This window comes from Mauremys reevesii, linkage group 4 (genome assembly GCF_016161935.1).
Source record: "Mauremys reevesii isolate NIE-2019 linkage group 4, ASM1616193v1, whole genome shotgun sequence".
NCBI lineage: Eukaryota > Metazoa > Chordata > Testudines > Geoemydidae > Mauremys > Mauremys reevesii.
In genome coordinates this window covers 14163300-14183199 of record NC_052626.1, presented here as the reverse complement: position 1 = coordinate 14183199, position 19900 = coordinate 14163300, and the positions used below count along the sequence as shown (strand labels likewise).

General features: G+C 41.2%; 1 protein-coding gene across 2 annotated transcripts in view; it reads right to left on the bottom strand.

Moving 5' to 3' along the window:
- PRKCH (protein kinase C eta) overlaps positions 1-19900 on the bottom strand; it is a 157490-nt gene that overhangs the window by 78203 nt on the left and 59387 nt on the right. For both annotated transcript variants that reach the window (XM_039538073.1, XM_039538072.1), the window contains 6 exons: positions 10574-10724; positions 9511-9545; positions 8152-8240; positions 5204-5333; positions 3648-3775; positions 166-309 (listed from right to left, as the gene is read on the bottom strand). In XM_039538073.1, the coding sequence (XP_039394007.1) occupies positions 166-309; positions 3648-3775; positions 5204-5333; positions 8152-8240; positions 9511-9545; positions 10574-10668 (621 nt within the window). In that variant the 5' untranslated portion in view covers positions 10669-10724. The remainder of the gene's footprint in view (positions 1-165; positions 310-3647; positions 3776-5203; positions 5334-8151; positions 8241-9510; positions 9546-10573; positions 10725-19900) is intronic.

The window sequence follows — 19900 nt, the reverse complement described above, 5'->3', positions numbered from 1 at the left end:
TCACGCATGCTGAGCTCCCGTGCAGACCCCACTGATTTCCAGTCTTGTTTCTCTTGATAGGGATCTTACATTTTATGTTTTGGGAAGCACCTCATGTACTTGGGAGCCATTAAAATAACAAACAACAACACTACTATTTCATGAAGAGCCAGGAATAAAACTTACCTTCCCAAAACTGCCCTTTCCCAACACTCGGATGAAGGTTAAATCTTTGATCCCGAATCTGCTTGCTGAACTTCCACTCACACTGTTGCCATTGTTTGGACTTTCTTTTCCCTGGCGCCTCAGCGTAGACCTTGAAACTAATTTCTGTGGAGGAAAATAACTGAGTTTGCCTAAAAATTGTATCTTCACAACAATATGCCACAGTGTTTACTAAGGATGTATATATCTGTCTGGGTAGGTCTGCTGTGCTCAGCTGAAAGTATGTTGGGCATAATATCACCTCAGGCATCATGCGCAACCACCCACCATCATCCATGGCCATAAAGAAACATAAGAACTGGTGCTTGCTCTGTGTTCTACCTTGTAAAGTCACTTTCCTAAACCTAATGGGCAAGCCAGACCACTCTACTTTGGAAATGGGAGAGCTGAGTGAAAAAACCTGGGAATCTCCTATCTGAATTATAAGGATATGAATAAATATGGCTACCTGATACCTCGCAGCATGAACAGTATCAGCGACATTTGGAATCCAAAAGATTTGTGTCTAGTCACTTCCTCTTCTCAGCCTCCCTTCCTGCTTACTAGCTACCTCCCTAATACTGGGCCGATGGCTTCCTCCTTCAATACAAATTCCTTTGAAGCTTCCTCCTCCCTAACTATAGGGAAGATCCAATTTGATGGTGTCCCTTCACATTTTCAAGAATACTGCCAGTATCAATATCTTTCAACAGCTATTATTTTTGCAGTAGTTAGATCAAGTCAATATCCAGTACTCTCTGTTCATGGCTCTACGGATGTGGTTGAGTAGACAAGCCCCAAATACTTACAAAATATAGGAGACTCTTGCTCCTCCCCTACTCTCCTCCGCCCCCAAACTTATTCACACACAGATTTCTTGAGCTCCACCTTGTAACTGTTTCATAGTAAAGCAAAATTCACAGCTGCACAGCGAGACCTTTGACAAGGCCAATGTTACAGTAATTGAAAATTCAGCCATGCAGAATGAAACAAAACCATTTGGAACAGCTTCCCAAATCCCTAACAAATATAAGCTCCCAACACATCCTGATAACTTAATCACATCCTTTACCTCACAAACAATTAGGAAAGCCCACTACATACCAGGGCACAGATAGGTTGTATCTATATATTGTGCAGATTATACAGAGGACACACTAGTAGTGTCTGGTTATTCAGAGCACAGGCTGCCCCCAATGAAATCAATGGGTGCTTCAGGAGCTCTGTAAATCAGGGAATAAAAGGTTAACTCTATTACAGTTTGTGCTACAGACTGAAGGATGATGATGAGAGGTTTGAAAATCCCTGTAGGCCTATTTTGCTATGAGCTTGATCCAAAGCCTGCTGAAATCAATAGGGGCAAGATCCTCTACTTGTCCCATTGATAGGCTATGAAGATTTACATCATCTGAGGATCTGACCTGGGAATCTTTCCCTTGAATTCAACGGGCTTTGGATCAGGTCCTTTGTAGCTGGAGAATCAGCATATTACTTGTTTCCTCTACATCTCTTTCTTTCTTTCTTACCTTGGTTCTACATGAAGACTAAGTTGGTTTTATGACTTATGCCAATATACAAGTGTTAACTTCCTCTAGCTATATGTTGAAATTTGTCACGTCTGATTATTTAGTCACTTTTTACTTTATTTTATCTTTTTATGTATTTTTTGAGAAATATTAGTAATCATAAAATTGAAACAACCCATTGTAAGTTGATATGTTACCAAGACCCTACCAGATCTTCCAAAAAAATTACCATGGAGATGAAATAGTTTAAGTAGAATACTGCTGAAAAACTTTAAAGCTGCTTTATTATCAGAAAAGACAAGTCACATCATGTTTGTCTTTCTTGCTCTTCTTGACGTAAACACAGTTCTGATGCTATCATAATTTGGGCTCTTTGCAAGATCACACACTGTTAGCATCACTAAGGTCAATGTACGCGTTCTTGGCTCATGGTGGATCAGAGGCAGTTTCTAAATCAGGGCTGAAAATCCTTAGAGCAACACAGGTCTGTGGGAAAACACTCTGCAGTTCTTTTTCATAAATCTTGTTTAATTTAACTGTAGTCTCTTTTCCAAATAACATCTCTCTCTTTGCTTGTTTAAAAAGATGAATTTCCTCTTCTATTAAATCTCTCAAGTAGCCTTTTGATAGTTCTCGAGCTTTTGTGATATTGGAATTGGCATAATTTATAGTTGGGTTCCAAATAAATAAACATGCTATTGATTTTTGAAGTGGGTTCAGCTCTTCTTGTATTTGTGTGGATAAGCGTGTCTAAAGCAACATAAAAAATTTCAACCCTGAACTCAGTTTCTTGGTTTTCATGGTCATACGTGGTGGTCCGGTCTTCACCATGGCATGTTTCCTCTTTCTGCTTCTTTTCTTCTTGAAATCTTGTTCAAGGCCCAGGTCCACTGCTACAGTATTTTTTCCATTTTCTGCATTTTCTGGTCTTTGGAATTCATGTAGTATATTTGGGTTGTGCATAGTAGGGGTGTTTCATCCAATAATTATATTGTTCCTTGGGCTTGGAGGCCCCCTCAAATGGGGGGAGGGCTTGTTTGCTCTCCCCTCACCACCTTATTTTCATAAATATTTACAGACATTTTAACACTTTGTTACATTAAATTTTATAACACTCTAAATAGATTGCAGAATACTTTAAAATACATGAATATACAGTGCACACTTAGGCCCTAATTCTGCAAACTCTTACGCACAATGGGACTAATCAAGTATTCAAAGTTAGGCATATGTGTACTGTCTGCAGGACTGGGGCTGGAAAGTTCTCACCATTATATGAGCTCTCCGCTGAAGGGACAGGGGCTGCTTGCCATATACTCCAATAAACAACAATATCTAGTTCTTATATAGCACTTCCCATCCATAGATGTCAAAGCACTGTACAAAAAAGGTGAGCACGATTACCTCCATTTTACAGATGGATAAATCGAGACAGAGGGAGGTGCAGCGACTTGCCCAAGATCAGCCAGAAAAGCAGTACCAGAGCTGGGAATAGAACCCAGGTTTCCTGAGTCCCTGTGTAGTGCTCTATTCACTAGGCAACACTGTCTCTCTATTTGCCAGCGGACATGTCACTGAATAACATTGACCTTTAAACTAGATTCGGGGTTGGATTCTCCTCTCACTTGCACCACTCAGGCACAGTTCAATGGAGTTTCGCTGCTGTAAGTGTGAGAGGAAAATTAGGCCATGGATTTTGCCACATTTCACATTGATCTAACAAGAAGAAACACACATGGAAGCCTCTGCAATATAAGCTTGGAAACTGAACATACATTTTCCAGATGAGGTGTTTGTTGAATGTCACAGAATGAAAGGCAATTGGTCCAGTGCACCCCACAATGCCCTTCATTCTAATCAAAGCCCTAACCAACTTCTCTTGTGCTTGTACAAATGACCTGGCTGTAAACTCTGATAAAGAAAAGAGAAAGGTCTCACCGAATTTGGAGAAATATTTCCTGGCTGCAGGCCCATGCATGCCAAGGTTTTGGCCAGTTCTGCTGCATTCACCCCACAGTTGGGTGCCACATTGGCTTGGCACCTAATATGTACATTCATTTTACACACTGAGGGGGTGAAAAATAAAATCAAATGAACAATCGAAACAACGCTGAGAGAAAGGCTCAGAATGTTACTGCTGAAAAATAACATGGACTAAAGGATTTTACTCCTGAAAAATCTACATCATTGCCCTGATCCTGTGCTACTGAAGCCAAAGAGACTTTTGCCAAAGGGACTTGCAGTGGAGGCAGGATCGGGGCTCCTATGAGAGAACAAGGCTATGAACAACAGGTGACAGTACACCAAACTATCCAGTATGATGCAACATGGTCAGATGTCCATTTGTGTATATGTATGAGCCTGGTGGGTACGAGGGGTACATGCGCTACTCTGCAGCTATGTCCACAGGTACAAATTAGCTCCAGGATGCCATGGAACTTAGTGACACACTTCAACAGTGGTTGACAAAAAGGCTGGGTGAATAACTGCTGTTTCAAAATGAAAATTTGAACAACATTAACATTTCTAAATGAAGCCATTTCAAATAAAAAAAAATCCAAGTGTTTTGCTTCAAAAATGTTGAAACTGAATTATTTTTATTTTTATTTTTATTTTTTTTAAAGGTTTATTTCAACCAAAACTACTCCGCTAATTTGAGATAAAATTGCAAAATGTTTTGGTGAATTTGAATCTGCATTTTTTGGCAAAAAAAAAAAAATAATAATAATTGTCCAAACATTTTTTCCCAACTCTAGTTTACAACTACATCTCTACCCCAATATAACACGACCTGATATAACACGAATTCGGATATAACGCAGTAAAGCAGCGCTCTGGGGGTCGGGCTGCGCACTCTGGTGGATCAAAGCAAGTTCGATATAACGTGGTTTCACCTATAACACGGTAAGATTTTTTGGCTCCCGAGCACAGCATTATATCGGGGTAGAGGTGTATCTAATTTCGCATCCATATCATTCAACAGAAAATTAAAGTCACACAGACACAGAACACTGGGGGAGGTAAAGGCAAATGGAGATAAGAGCATTTGTTACTTAAATGGCTTGACAATAACCGTCATCAAACAAAAACTAAATGCCAGAAAAGCTTTTGCAGTCAATTAATTGTGTGACAAAGAGCCATGTTAATCCACAAACACTGATGACTTTTCCCCTGTTAATGTTTTTTTCTGCTACCTTGTTACTATTCACTGCCTAAGCAACGGCTCTCAGGTAAATAGCAAGAGCAATGCTGGAAGTAGCAATATCCATGAGTATTTTCAGCTATGTGAGTGAAAGAAAATTGAATCCACTCTGCAGCCTGGAAAAACAAGAGCTATACATCACTTTTGTACCTATGGACTAGAGAGGAATGTAATATTCTTTCAACAGCTTAAGCTAAAAAATACAGGAAATTATCCCCTCAGCTCTTTGATTTTCCACACATCCACAGACGTTTTCCTAAGAAAGCCTGAAGAAAGAATAAGGCTTGCTTACTTTTACACTGCAGTCCTTGTCGCATTATCCCCCACAGCAAAGAACCACAATGATCACAGAAGGTTGGTACTTTGTAGTTGTGGATTCTAAACTTGTGGGGAATGTTGATTCCAAATCTTTGTTCAGAAACCTGAGAAGGAAACAAAAATATAAACACAGGGTAGAAAAATCAGAACATATATAGAAATAATTTTATTAATAAAAAGTACATTAATGTAAGAGCGGGAGGGCAGAGAAGGGGGTTGGACTAGATGACCTCCTGAGGTCTCTTCCAACCCTAATCTTCTATGATTCTATGATTAGGAAGAACTGCAGAATTATTTTAAAAAACCCCAGTTCTGAAAGTGTCATCTCTGCTCTCCACTGCATTGTAATTTACCAAATGGTAATGCTGCAATGCATTGATTGAGCTCTAATCAGCAAACAACCTGCTCTGGCAGATTTTCTGACATGCTTGAAAGTAGAACAAAGTAGATTTTACAAAGGATTCATTAGCTAATTTCAAATTCTTACAATGATCTTGGAACTATTAAAACTAGATGGGACGTATATTTGCCTCATCACAAACCTAACTATGAAACCATTTAAGTACTGAATACAAATTATTGCTAACTATAGGAGTTTGTTACTAACTAATCAGCATTAAAATGTTTAATTTGTGTGTCACATGCAAAAATACAATTCTTTAAAAATGGTGAATCTCTGTATCATTTTTAGTACATGACATCCGTTTTCCCAGGCCTTCCGAAATTCCTCACTCTCTTTTTTCCCCACTTCTTATCAATGTCTATTTCCATTTTGGACCCTGATTTATCTCCACTTCTCCTCCCCCTCCCCACATCTGGGGTTATCCCTCTTTTCCATTGTGAACTATTTAGATCACAAATGCAGAATCAGAAAACCTGTTGTTCCATTAGCACCTATATTTTTAATTACTTAAGATATGGATTCACCTTACAATCTGCCAGGGCCGAAATGTTGAGGCACAAAATAAAATAGGATCCATTTGTTCAACATGTGTAACATTTTCTAAAGTTTCAAGTCAATTATACCTCTTGAACTCTCTCTCTCTTTCTAAGAGCTTAGGTCTTTTTTCGTAAAAGTAATTAATTGCCATCTTGAGAGAGTTGGTATTTGATTGACGTTTTAGGATTGGCGAGGAGTCATTTTAAAGTTTAGCTCAACAGTTCTGGTAAGAAATAGTGAGCAATGGCATATGTTCACATGTTCTGGAAAGAATATTATCGGTTACAATAAACCTTTTGTGGTGTAGATTTACCCCATGACCGGTAATATTCCTCATGGATCTTGGTCCTGGATGGATACTATAGAAACACAGGACATAGGATGGGAAGTGATCATCTGGGTCAGAGTCCAGTCGCCTGCTGTCGCAGGCAACCCCGTCATATAATCCCATTCATAAATTTATCAAGCTCCACCTTAAAATTAGTAGGATTGTTTGTCTTCACTATTCCTATTCAGAGGATTGTTCCAGAGCCTCCCTCCTCTGATGGTTTGGAACCTTTTTCTAGTTTCCAGTCTAACTTTACTCATGGACAGTTTATACTCATTTGTTCTTGTCCCAACATTATCTTTTAGGTGAAACAGCTCTTCTCCCTCCCTGGTGTTTATGCCCTGATGTATTTATAAAGTGCAATCATATCCCTTCTCAGACTTTGCATTGCTAGCTTAAACACACCAAGCTATTTTATGCTTCTCTTTTAAGAAAGATGGGGTCTATAATTCCCCTGATTATCCTAGCAGCCCTTCTCTGAACTTCTTCTGGTTTTATCATGGACTGAACCAGTGGTGAGGGCTGGGGCATGGTCTAGTGGGTACAGCTGAAGTTCTGCCTAGTGGTTGGAGCCAGGAACAGGAACCAGGAGTCAGAGCCAGGAGCCGAACAAGGGCACAGGCCTGGCAGACTGGAACTGGACAGGAACAAGGCATGAACAGGTCTGGAGCGAGGCTGGAAACAAGCAGGTGATCACAGCTGTGGGTGTAAATGTTCAGCAGCATGCAACCTGCTGAGCTTAAATACAGACCTGTAGGCTTCTTGCAGCCAATCGGGAGAGGGGTGGGAGGGGGGGCAGCCAATCAGGTGATGCTGCCACAACCCAACTAGGCTCATGAACCAGCCTGAGAGATGAGCTGGCTAACACCAGGCTCAGCTGAGGGAAATCGGGCCCAGAGTTCTTGACAGTTTTGAATTAATCTTTCTCGGACATGGGTAACCAGAATTGTACCTAGTATTCCAAATCAAGTCTTACCAGCGCTTTGTACAACGGCAGAAATACTTCCCAATTTCTAGGGGAAATACCTCACCTGATACATCCTAAATATTATCAAGCTCTAGGAATGAGCCATAAAAGTCACCAAACAATCACATCCTTACCTAAAAGTGTGCCAAACAGAGCAAAAACTATGGAAGAAGGAAGAATTAATAATAATAATAATAATAAAAGATCAAGAGGTGATTTGATTATGGTGTACAAGTACTTTCTTTGGGGGGAGGGGGAAAACAGCTACTAAGGGGCTCTTTAATCACGCAAAGAGAGATGTAACAAGGAGTCCAAGCAGAGAAACTCAAACTAGAAATAAGACAATTATTTAAAAGTGAGGGTGATTAAGCATTGGAACAAACTGCCAAGGGGAGTGGTAGATTCTCCAGCTCTGGAAGTCTTCATATCAAGACTGAATGCAAACAAAATAGGCTTTAGTCAAACACAAATTATTGGGCTCAATATAGGATGAAATTCTATGGCATCTGTTATGCAGCAGGTTATACCATATAATCTAAATGGTCACTTCTGGCCTTAAAATCTATGAATCTGTGAATGGAGAGAAGAAGCCAAAGAAGAATAAATTCCATTATTTTGCAACCACCACCCACACAAACCTGAAGATTCAGGAAGTTCTAAGATCCAAGTAACCAACTGTGACTTTACCTTGGTGTCTGTCTTGTTAATATTGTTTTGGCACGTGCAGGCTGTAACAATTAGATGATGGCAACGCTTGTGTACAACACAGGTGCATACTAGGAAACAAAAGAAGCATATTGAACTTTATAAAAAAGACTAAAAACGTATCAAACAATAAACTGGGCTCTGCTAGATTCCATTTAAATCAGCAGCAGATAATGGAATGATAGGAGAAACGTACACCCTGGCTGAGATTTTCAAAGCGACCTAAAGGATTTAGATATCCAGTTTCCATTAATTTTAACAGAAATTGGATGCCTATATCCTCTAAGAAGCTTTGAAAATCTCAGCCTATATAAATATCGGGAGATACACGCAGAAATGTCAGTGCAATCCAAACATGACTAAGAATGAACTAAATCAATATGATCACCGAAATCTTCCAATGAAGACTATTACAGGTGACGCAAACAAAGGCCATAGAGGACATTGCTTTGATAAATTTAAGAGCTCAGACACAGTCCAAGAAGTGCCACAGACCTCAGACACAGTGCCTCCAAGAAGGGATATTTGCGAGGCCAAATGTAACTCACTGGTGAGTGTGTGTCTAGAGATCCCCCAGCACCTTACACTAGCTTGCACTCACAAGGGCCTATCAGTATGTGAACCCTTTCTTTTTGTTGAGCTTAGGCAGGAGACATTTGGTTTATCTGCAGTTCAGGTCCACGTAAACACACTGGTGACCCAGCACACCCTGTAAAAGCCAAGCTTCATTATTAGACTTACTGAAAGACCATTCCTGCAGGAACTTAGTCATACTGCATAGCACTCTAGTGCAAAGGCACAGGGAAAGGGAGAGGCCAAGACAAACTTCTGAGAATTCATTAAACAGAAAAAAATACTGTAAGAAACAATTCAGCATATTACTTGGCATTAGGCAAAAATAGTAGGTCAAACCACAGAGTTTCCCTTTGAAATAATTTCTCTAATGTCAATTGGTTTTAATTGCGTCGTTAAAGGAATTATTGCAGGGAAAAGCCATCCATCCAGGGGCCTGCAGACTGCATGCCTAATGAAGGCTGGGCACTATGTTGAGATGACACAGGTCCCAAACTGACAATGAGCTACAAGGAGCTCCACTGACTTCAGTGGGGCTCAATGAAGTGGCAGGAGTCCATCCCCACGGAGCACAGGATTGGGGCCATAGCATGAGGATGCTCCTGCGTGCATATGTATGAGCATGCTCTCATGCAGACAGCCTGCTAGCTGCTAATTCACACCTTCCTGGTTGGCTCAAAAGTGCACACAGCATGGCCCTGCTGGAAGGAGATGCAGCTCAGTGTTGGAATATTCTATAATATACGGTATATGGATATAACACTTTACCTTGGCACTGGTATCCCTGCTTCCCAAATACTCCCCTGTTCAAAACAAAACATAGAACGTGATTCACAATCACAAACCAAAACAGTTTGACAGTAGTTTCATGAGGGCAGAACTGAAATAGAGCCCAAGCATTCTGATTTCCAAAGCAAACAGCCAGTGGTGACGCTGGCTGTGATTCAGTGCATGTAACAAAGGGACAAGGAAGGCTTCGGCTCACAGGGTAGGCTATCAAAATGCATCTTTCTTTCCACATTAATCTCTCTGTGTATTTTCTTAGGTACTTCTACATTACTCTAAACAAAACAATTATTAGATGGACCAGATTACATGAGCTCCATAATTACCTCTGAAGGCCCTGTGTTCTACATGGAACAGAGAGACATAACAGAGTGGGAGATAATTACCTCTCCCTCTGCCCATGCTCCTCTCAACCATTTCAGTTTAATGGCTTGTTACCCCCTACTCTTTCTACCCATTTTAGCTCCACATCTATTAACCTGCTCTTTATGCCTTCAACGGTTTTTGTTTCCTCATCTACTCAGCTCTCTCTCGCTCCTCCTTCAAACCCACTTCTGCAAACAGCCATTCCTGCTTTCTTCTCACCATCAGTAATTCCCACAGCATCAACTGAACTGCTGTCCAGGGTCTTGTATAACCATTAGTCTTGTGTAACTCAGGCTGTAAGCTCTGTTCCTTAATCAACATTTGTAAAGCACCATGTAACTAATTCAGTATTGATTGCTGCATGGGGGCATACCTGCTAGAGGGAGTGTAAAGGTACGGTTATGGGCTTGTCTACATGGTCACTTAGCACATGGTAAGCTGGGGTGTAAATCTACAATGCACTAGCTTGCTATGTACTAACTCACAGCATGGATCCTGCACTAAAAGTTCTGCAGTGCACTTTGACCTACTGCTGCAGTAGTGGGGTTCACATGGAGACTTATTGTGCAGCAGACTAGTGAGTTGTACAATCACAACCTAGGCTGACGTGCACTCTCCATGTGCACAAACCCTCAGCGGAAGGAAAGGCCCAGGTTGTTGGTTTTTAAGTCATTCTTACCAGATAAACTCCTTGCAGTGGGAGCAGTATGTTGGTTGTCGCAAATATGTAGCCATAAATTTGTGCCCGTTGACTTGATGTACTCTTCTTCGCATAGCCCTCTGGCGTTTCCGAGTAAAATTTTTAAAAATTCTCTCTCTCTGGAGGGTTCCTATACAGAAAAAAAAATACAACATAAAAATTAATTTATGATTATCTATAGAACAGGAGAATAATTATTATTTTGTATAATGCTTTTGATCCATATATCTCAGAGTGCTTTACAAGGTTATCAATCATTATAACTCCAATTTAAAGACAGGGAAACTGCAGAGAGAGAAATTATTTGTGCCAGAGCACAGAACAAGACAATGGCAAACAGAGGAATTGAACCCACATCTCCGGAGTCCCAGTCCAGCATCCTATCCACTGGATCATAATTGTCACTTGCTCATGAATGCTATTTACGTCACCTTTGGTACTCTCATGCTACATCTAAGCATCACCCTCTGGGGGATTTTTTCCTTTAAAGTATTTTTAGGAGTAAAGGCCTATATTTTTAGACGTGATCAGTGGTTTTAGCGGGCTCAACTTTTTGGTGCCCGCCTTGCAGCCTCTTAAAGGAGCCTGGTTTATCAGAGGCTTGGCATTTAGCACTTTCTGAAAATAAGGCCCTTTTAAATTATCTCAGACCTGGTCTACACTACGATTTTAGGTCGAATTTAGGAGTGTTACCGCGATTTAAGCCTGGACCCGTCCACACGACGAAGCCCTTTTTTTCGACTTAAAGGGCTCTTTAAATTGATTTCTTTACTCCACCTCCGAGGAGAGGATTAGCGCTGAAATCGGCCTTGCTGGGTCGAATCTGGGGTAATGTGGACACAATTCAACGGTATTGGCCTCCAGGAGCTATCCCAGAGTGCTCCATTGTGACCACTCTGGACAGCACTCTGAACTCAGATGCACTGGCCAGGTAGACAGGAAAAGGCCCGCGAACTTTTGAATTTCATTTCCTGTTTGGCCAGCGTGGCGAGCAGATCAGCACAGGTGACCATGCAGAGCTCATCAGCATGATGTGCACATATGTCCATGTCTATGTTTATGTCCTTATCACTCTCGTCACCACGCTGCTGTCGCCTCCTCGCCTGGTTTTGCTTTTGCAGCTTCTGGTTCTGCACTGAAAAAAAGGTGCGAAACAATTGCCTGCCGTTGCCCTGATGGAGGGAGGGGCGACTGACGACATGGCTTACAGGGAATTAAAATCAACAAAAGGGGTGGCTTTGCATCAAGGAGAAACACAAACAACTGTCCCACAGAATGGCCCCCTCAAGGATTGAACTCAAAACCCTGGGTTTAGCAGGCCGTTGATTTCACAAAACAAATCAGGTCAATTTCTTGTTTTGATCCACTCCATCTATCTTTTACACATTTTAGGCTGGCAGCAGACAGTGCAGTTCGACTGCTAGCCATCGTCATCTCCTACGCGATCAGCAGAAGATGCTGCATTACAATTGCTAGCCATCATCATCTCCTGGCTGCTCGCCAGCAGACGGTGCAGTACGACTGCTAGCCATCATCATCTCCTGGGTGCTTGGCAGAAAATGGGAATGACCTGGCTGAGTCACTCCCATGTCTGCCCAGGAGTCCCTGACTGACCTCACCGAGGTCGGCTAAAAGAGCACCCAGGAGTATGATGACGATGGCTACCAATCGTAATGCACCGTCTGCGGCCAAAAGGCAATGAGCTGCTGCTGTGTAGCCATGCAGTCCCACGTCTGCCAGCACCCAGGAGACGTATGGTGACGGTGAGCTGAGCGGGCTCCATGCTTGCCATGGTATGGCATCTGCTCAGGTAACCCAGGAAAAAAGGCGCAAAACCATTGTCTGCTGTTGCTTTCACGGAGGGAGGGAGGGAGGGAGACAGGGGCCAGACGACATGTATCCAGAACCACCCGTGACACTGTTTTTGCCCCATCAGGCATTGGGATCTCAACCCACAATTCCAATGGGCAGCAGAGACTGCGAGAACTGAGGGATAGCTACCTACAGCTCAATGCTCCGGAAGTCGACGCTAGCCTCGGTACTGTAGATGCAGTCTGCCGACTTAATGCACTTAGAGCATTTTGTGTGGGGACACGCACAATCGACTGTATAAAAATGATTTCTAAAAAACAACTTCTATAAATTTGACCTAATTTCGTAGTGTAGACATACTCTCAGTGTGTGCACACAAACTGAATTACCCCAAATCACTAGTCAATTTAAAAAAAAAAAAAGGACTAATTTAGTCATATAAAAATATCTTCCTGCAAAGTTAAAGTTATGCAAAACATGCACTAAGTCATTTCTAAAGCACAGAACTACTGTCTCTATCCATAAAGGCATTCACACATATTAACAGATATCTAACATAAAACCATAGCGATCTTCCATTTTCCTGTATACAGAGCATTTTTCATCTAGAACAACCCCAGCACTGACCAGGTTTGACCTTGCTTAGCTTCTCAGATCAAAGGCAGTAGACATTTGCATCTGATAAAAGACATGAATATTGCAATGAACAGGCCAGTGTAGGTGTACTGCTGCCCTCTACTGGATGGAATCAGAGCTGATCAACTGTGTATCGCATGACACTTACAGTAGAATGCTAATGGAGAGTCTCCTCTTGTGAAAGTGCTCAGGGCCCAGGCCTTGGGAGAGGAGATTAAAGGTTCTATTCAAGTTGATACCAGGAAGTTCTGCATGCCATGGTGTTCAGCACAGTCACAACTCAGGAGACTGTAGAGTTGTAGACTCTTTCTCCGATTAGCTTATCATCAACACCACTTCCCCAATGATACCTGAAAGTGTAGCTCAGGGGTCGGAAACCTTTCAGAAGTGGTGTGCCGAGTCTTATTTATTCACTCTAATTTACGGTTTTAACGTTTTTAGAAGGTCTCTTTCTATAAGTGTCAGAGTCGCAGCCGTGTTAGTCTGTATCAGCAAAAAGGAGTACTTGTGGCACCTTAGAGAGTAACAAATTTATTTGAGCATAAGCTTTCGTGGGCTATAGCGTCCGATGAAGTGGGCTGTAGCCCATGAAAGCTTATGCTCAAATAAATGTGTTAGTCTCTAAGGTGCCACAAGTACTCCTGTTCTTTTTTCTATAAGTCTATAATATATAACTAAACTATTGTTGTATGTAAAGTAAATAAGGTTTTTAAAATGTTTAAGAAGTGTCATTTAAAATTAAATTAAAATGCAGAGCCCCCCAGACCGGTGGCCAGGACCTGGGCAGTGTGAGTGCCACTGAAAATCAGCTCGCGTGCCACCTTTGGCACACGTGCCATAGGTTGCCTGCCCCTGGTGTAGCTATTAGTCCCAGAGGTGATGCGTGGGGGTGGGGCATGCAGGTTCACATGCCTCTTCTCCCCCACCCCCTAATTTGCTGCTTGACTTATATTGGGCATGCTCAGTAACACCTGCTGAAGCCGCTGCCCTCACTCTGCCCCCCTCCCACTATCAGCAGGTATGGGTCATCTCTGGCTACTACTGTAATAACCACCACATTTACCTCCTAAGAATGGTCTGACAGAATGTACCCAGGTCCACACCCTACACGCTACTGTTATAATCTTTGTACAAGATATATCTTGTAAGGTATTCAAAAATTCATAGTTTGCTGGTCAATATTGTCCTGATAAAATATGTGTGGCAACACTGTATGTGAAGTTATAAGATTTCCCCGTATGATGTTATTAACACATTTCAAACATGTGGCAAACTGGTCTGCCTGCACGTAAGCAGTAAACACAGTTATCAAGCAGGAAGGGAGACAAAGGAAGTTCAAACTGGTGGCAAAACCAGCAGGAAACATCCTTACCTATAGATACTCTCTCCTCCTGAATCTCAGCTAGAAATGTTTTCCAAGTGGGGGACTGACACTGTTAAAAGGAGGAACAAACACCCCAAAGCACCCTATCCTCTCTCTTTCTCCCTCCCTCCCTTCCTCCATCAATTCACTGCTTGAGAAGGGACAAAGGGAGCAGCCATTAAACAGAAACGGGGTCTTGGCCTAAGAAGTTGGGCCAGTCAGACTACTGAGAGCATGTGGTGAGAAAACTTGACTTTGAATTTAACATAGTTTTATCTTTATTTTTCTTGTAACCATTTCTGACTTTTATGCCTCATTACTTGGATTCACTTAAAATCTCTCTTTGTATTATTAAACTTGTTTTACTGTTTTATCTAATCCAGTGCATCTAAACTGAAGTGTTTGAAGAACTATTTGAAATAATAAGCTGGCATATTATTATCTTAAAGAAATAACAGACTTAACACACTTGTATCATCCAGGAGAGGGTGGGCAGTACGGGACATATACTTCTGGGGGAAATCTAAGACTGGGAGTGAGTTGGGGTCACTCTGTACTATAAACAGATTAAGAGCCAAAGCGTGGCTGGCTGGCTGCAGCACACACACAGACATAGCTGGAATGACTTGCATGCTGAAGTCCGTTTGTGAGCAGTCCAGGTGGGAGGCTACAACAGCAAAGCAGTGTGAAGGGCACTTCAAGTTAGAGGGCAGGGGCGACACAGCTCCCCGTTAGTCGGGATTGTATCCTGGGTATGTCACAAACAGGTTAAAACATTTTCCCATTTTTCAGCCAGCTCTGCCCATTAGACATTTTTTTAAACAACAAAAAATGCTGCCAATTTGATCAAGGCTTGAGGGGAAAGAGTTAAACATTGCAAGCATATTTCATGGTCCTTTCTGCAGGAACAGAGATAGAGAAAGTCATGCTATCAGTGCTGCAGGCAACCATTTCAACCATATGATACACTCCAGTCTCTTTGAATTCTTGCTGTATAGCTTAAGAAGGAAAACTATCAGTAAAGCTCAGATTTTTTTTTCCTGATGGATACTTCAGTCTTTTATACACATGCTTCCTTTCACTTGCACAAACTGGAAATTTCATACCTGATGACATAACTAGGACACCAAAGACTGCGTTTCAAGATAGCTTGAATTTATTTTTAAAATGAAAACACACCATAAATTGGGATCTGCCCATTAGACAAAGAGATGTGGTATGTATGATCCAAGAACTTAAAAGAAACTTGCTTTCTTTATAGCCAGTCTTCCAGCTAACGTAAAGGATATTGCTCAGAAAGACATCAGGAAATCATCCCAAAACATACTTAACTCCCATTGAAGTCAATGGGGCTTAACACAGGAATTGTCTTACTGAATGGGATCCATGGTCCATCTAATCCAGTATCCTTTCTCCAACAGTGACCAATATCAGATGTTTCAGAGGAAGCCGTAAGTACCCTGCAGCAGGCAGAGGTGGGATAATCTGCCTCTGACATTAAGTCTCACTTTGATTTCTAACAACTGGTTTAAGACCTGAAGCAATAAGGTTTAATATCCCTTCCAAATGTTTTATCATCATTAATCCTGGTGACTCTGGATATTCTTGATCTCCATACAAGTCTCCAATCCCCTTCTGAATTCTCCTAAATTCTTGGCCTCAGTGACTTCTTGTGGTAATGAATTCCACAGTTTAATTACGCATTGTGTGAAAAAATATATTTTTATAATTTTTTAGTTTGCCATTTTCTAACTTAGTTGACTGTACCCTTGTTCTTGTATTAAGCACATGCTTAAGCGCTTTCCTCAACCACCCCACCGCCCCCCCCACAAAAAAAACCAAACAGCAAGGAAAGCATCCTGCATCAGCGTTTCAGAACTAATAATGCAACTCCTGGGCATTGAAGGTGAGTTGAAGAGAAAAGACTATAATGTTTATACGTGTTCCTGTTTATTCAATGCATAGTTAAATGGACTAAGGAATAATTTCAATGTACAGCTTGCTCTGCATGAGTTGTTCCACTGGGAAATCCAGCAGATCTTGCCCTTCACATTTTGTCACTCATGTTTGCCAGAACTTAAGAGAATGTCTCTTTAATTTATCATGTGTATTTCCTATTTTCCTTTTGGTTCTCCTCAGGGATCTGCACAGAGAAAATGCTCCCCTGTGCCATCCCAATTTGTAAGCATCCGATGTGTAACGACATGCAATCAAGTTCTTTGCAAAAAGAAACATAACTATTTAGAAGTCAAACTCATTAATCCTATTTACTGGGATTCAGCTGTGCATTCATGAGCTTTGCCTGGTTATTTTAGAGAGGCTTCATTCTTGTCTTAGCCCACTATTTAAGAGAGTTCTCTGAAGCTCATAAATGGTTCCTTAGGTTTATATTAGTCATGTCTTCTAGATAAGTTACATACAATCCCACCATAACACAAACACTTGCATTTTTAATATGAATGAGCTTCTCAGATACTTACTTCAATAAGGTTTGTCCAAGATTTTGAGGAAATTGCCATACTTGTTACTTACTCTCAGCCGCTCTTAAATCTGGCCCAAATTTATTTAAAAAAAATGTTTGAATACACTCATTTTCCCTTCCAGTTCAAAGTACCTCCTTCCCTACAACCAACTTCTATCAAGATAGCAAAATCCCAGCAAATAGCCACCGTGTCTGCCGATGTATCCATCCTTCCAGAGACTGTACATGGAACGAATGAGAGAGCATAAGAGTCTTTCTTGGTTGACACAGGGGGCTCATGTAGTAGCCCCACTTGTCTATAATTTTAAAAATTAGAAATAAAGAGTAATTTATAGTAATATCTAGAAAAACTCACACTGTATTCTGGCCAGTTTCCCATAGACTCTCTCCTCCCACACCCCCACCCACTTCCCCATTTAACATTTTACAAAGCAAAGCAAAAAAGTCATGATTTGAAAAACTCCAGATTACTTTAGGACTTTTAAACTTTAAAAAAAAACCCAACCTCTGGTAATGCAACTAGCAGTACGGTCCAAATTCTGCCATCATATACATGCAAGCAACTCCCCAATGAAGTCAAAGGGAGTGGCCGGTTTGTGCTGATGGCTAAATTCAGCCCTCTATAATAACAGGGTGCTTACTGTGCTTGATTATTTGTAAAACTAACTGCAAAGATGAATACTAAGGATACTAATACTTCCCTTTTCCCTCTCTCCAGACATGCCCAGCAAACAGTCACGTCAGTGGAAATTATGCATGCTGAGGAGCAGAGAATAAATAAATCACTAAGTCATTTGAGGATATTTGTATGTAACGGCATGCTATTCACCCGATCAGCAGTGTAAGGATACTGGAGTACCTGCTGTATTAGATTAAGTGATTCCAAAATTCTTTGCAATGGAGATTTTTTTTCTTTCCACTGCATATATTTTTAGGTGAATAAACTTTAAGGAGTCAAGAAAATTCCATAGCTTCAAAATAGAGATCACCCCCCCCCCGAATAAAGCACATATTCACATTTGTATTCTTATTCAAACAAAATCATTTATTCATACTGTTTAGAATGTTACTACGTTTTGCTCCCTCCACCCAATGTTCTTTGCTATGGCTCAACTCCCCCTCTTAATAGAATAAGAAAACTTAATTAATTCTGTCTCTGCTGAAAAGGCAAATGAGTGAGTTGACTGATCAGCATTTGCAGAATTTATTTGCTTACTCAGAGTGTTTGCTTCAGTTCAATCCTTATCTTGATTTTATAACTACACCAATAAAAGAAAAAACCACAGAGCCATTGTTCTAAGTGTTATGCTGCATAATCATTTGCCTCAAAGGAGATGTGGGATGAAATAGACAAAGACAGACAGATCTCATTGACCAGAAATCAATCTCACTGTTACTGTACCTACTGACATTACTATGCTGGTTTTACAAAGCCCTATGGTGACAACTTGATGCATGAAAATTCCTTCAGTGTTATATTGTTCTTCCCCTCACACTCACTCAGCTGAATTCTAAACTAAACAAAAAATAAGTGGATTTGATCAAGTGAATAGTCTTAAATAATAATGGCAATGAAATCAAGTTTAGTACCAGGATAAGATTCTCCTCCTGCTAGATAAACACGGAGGCATTTATTGAAAATAAACAGAGGCAAAACCAAGATGTTGAATAGGAAAACACTGATGCTATGACAAAACTTTCCTACAAAGACTTAATATCTTGTAAACCAAAAGAGTGCTGCAGATATTATCCTTCAGTTTGATGAACACAAAGGGCTGAAGACCCATTAGTTAAGACATTATAAACCCAACATAACAATGGAGAAGGTAGAATTCTACAACGACAGGAGGATGTGAAAGTATGATCTAAAATGTCACTTCCATTGCTGACTGATCTGATCCTATGATTATTACTGCTGGGGAGTGGAAGTTTCTCATTTCATGACTAGTGTAAAATTGCATTCTGGATTAGCCGAAAGGCTACTTCTACGTGTACTTAAGCCAACTTGAGAATGCTTCTATCTTTATGATTCAGGGTCTTTTTAAATACTCAACATTATACATTTTATGAATAAACTGGTTTCAGATTGACAGAAACTGAAAGTTTATTTTTTTTAACAATTATAAGGTTACACTTATGACACTAAAATGACACTAAGCTGGGGGAGAGGTAGATACGCTGGAGGATAGGGATAGGATACAGAGGGACCTAGACAAATTGGAGGATTGGGCCAAAAGAAATCTGATGAGGTTCAACAAGGACAAGTGCAGAGTCCTGCACTTACGAAGGAAGAATCCCATGCACTGCTACAGGCTGGGACCGATTGGCTAAGCAGCAGTTCTGCAGAAAAGGACCTGGGGATTACAGTGGATGAGAAGCTGGATACGAGTCAGCAGTGTGCCCTTGTTGCCAAGAAGGCCAACAGCATATTGGGCTGCATTAGTAGCATTGCCAGCAGATTAAGGGAAATTATTATTCCCTTCTATTCGGCACTGGTGAGGCCACACCTGGAGAATTGCATCCAGTTTTGGTCCCCCCACTACAGAAAGGATGTGGACAAACCGGAGATAGTTCAGCGGAGGGCAACAAAAATGATTAGGGGGCTGGGACACATGACTTATGAGGAGAGGCTGAGGGAACTGGGCTTGTTTAGTCTGCCGAAGAGTGAGGAAGGCTGCTATCAAATCCCCCAACTACCTGAAGGAGGGTTCCAAAGAGGATGGAGCTAGGCTGTTCTCAGTGGTGGCAGATGACAGAACAAGAAGCAATGGTCTCAAGTTGCAATGGGGGAGGTCTAGGTTGGATATTAGGAAACACTACTTCCCTAGGATGGTGGTGAAGCACTGGAATGGGTTACCTAGGGAGGTGGTGGAATCTCCATCCTTAGAGGTTTTTAAGGCCCGGCTTGACAAAGCCCTGGCTGGGATGATTTAATTGGTGTTGGTCCTGCTTTGAGCAGGGGATTGGACTAGATGACCTCCTGAGGTATCTTCCAACCCTAATATTCTAGGAT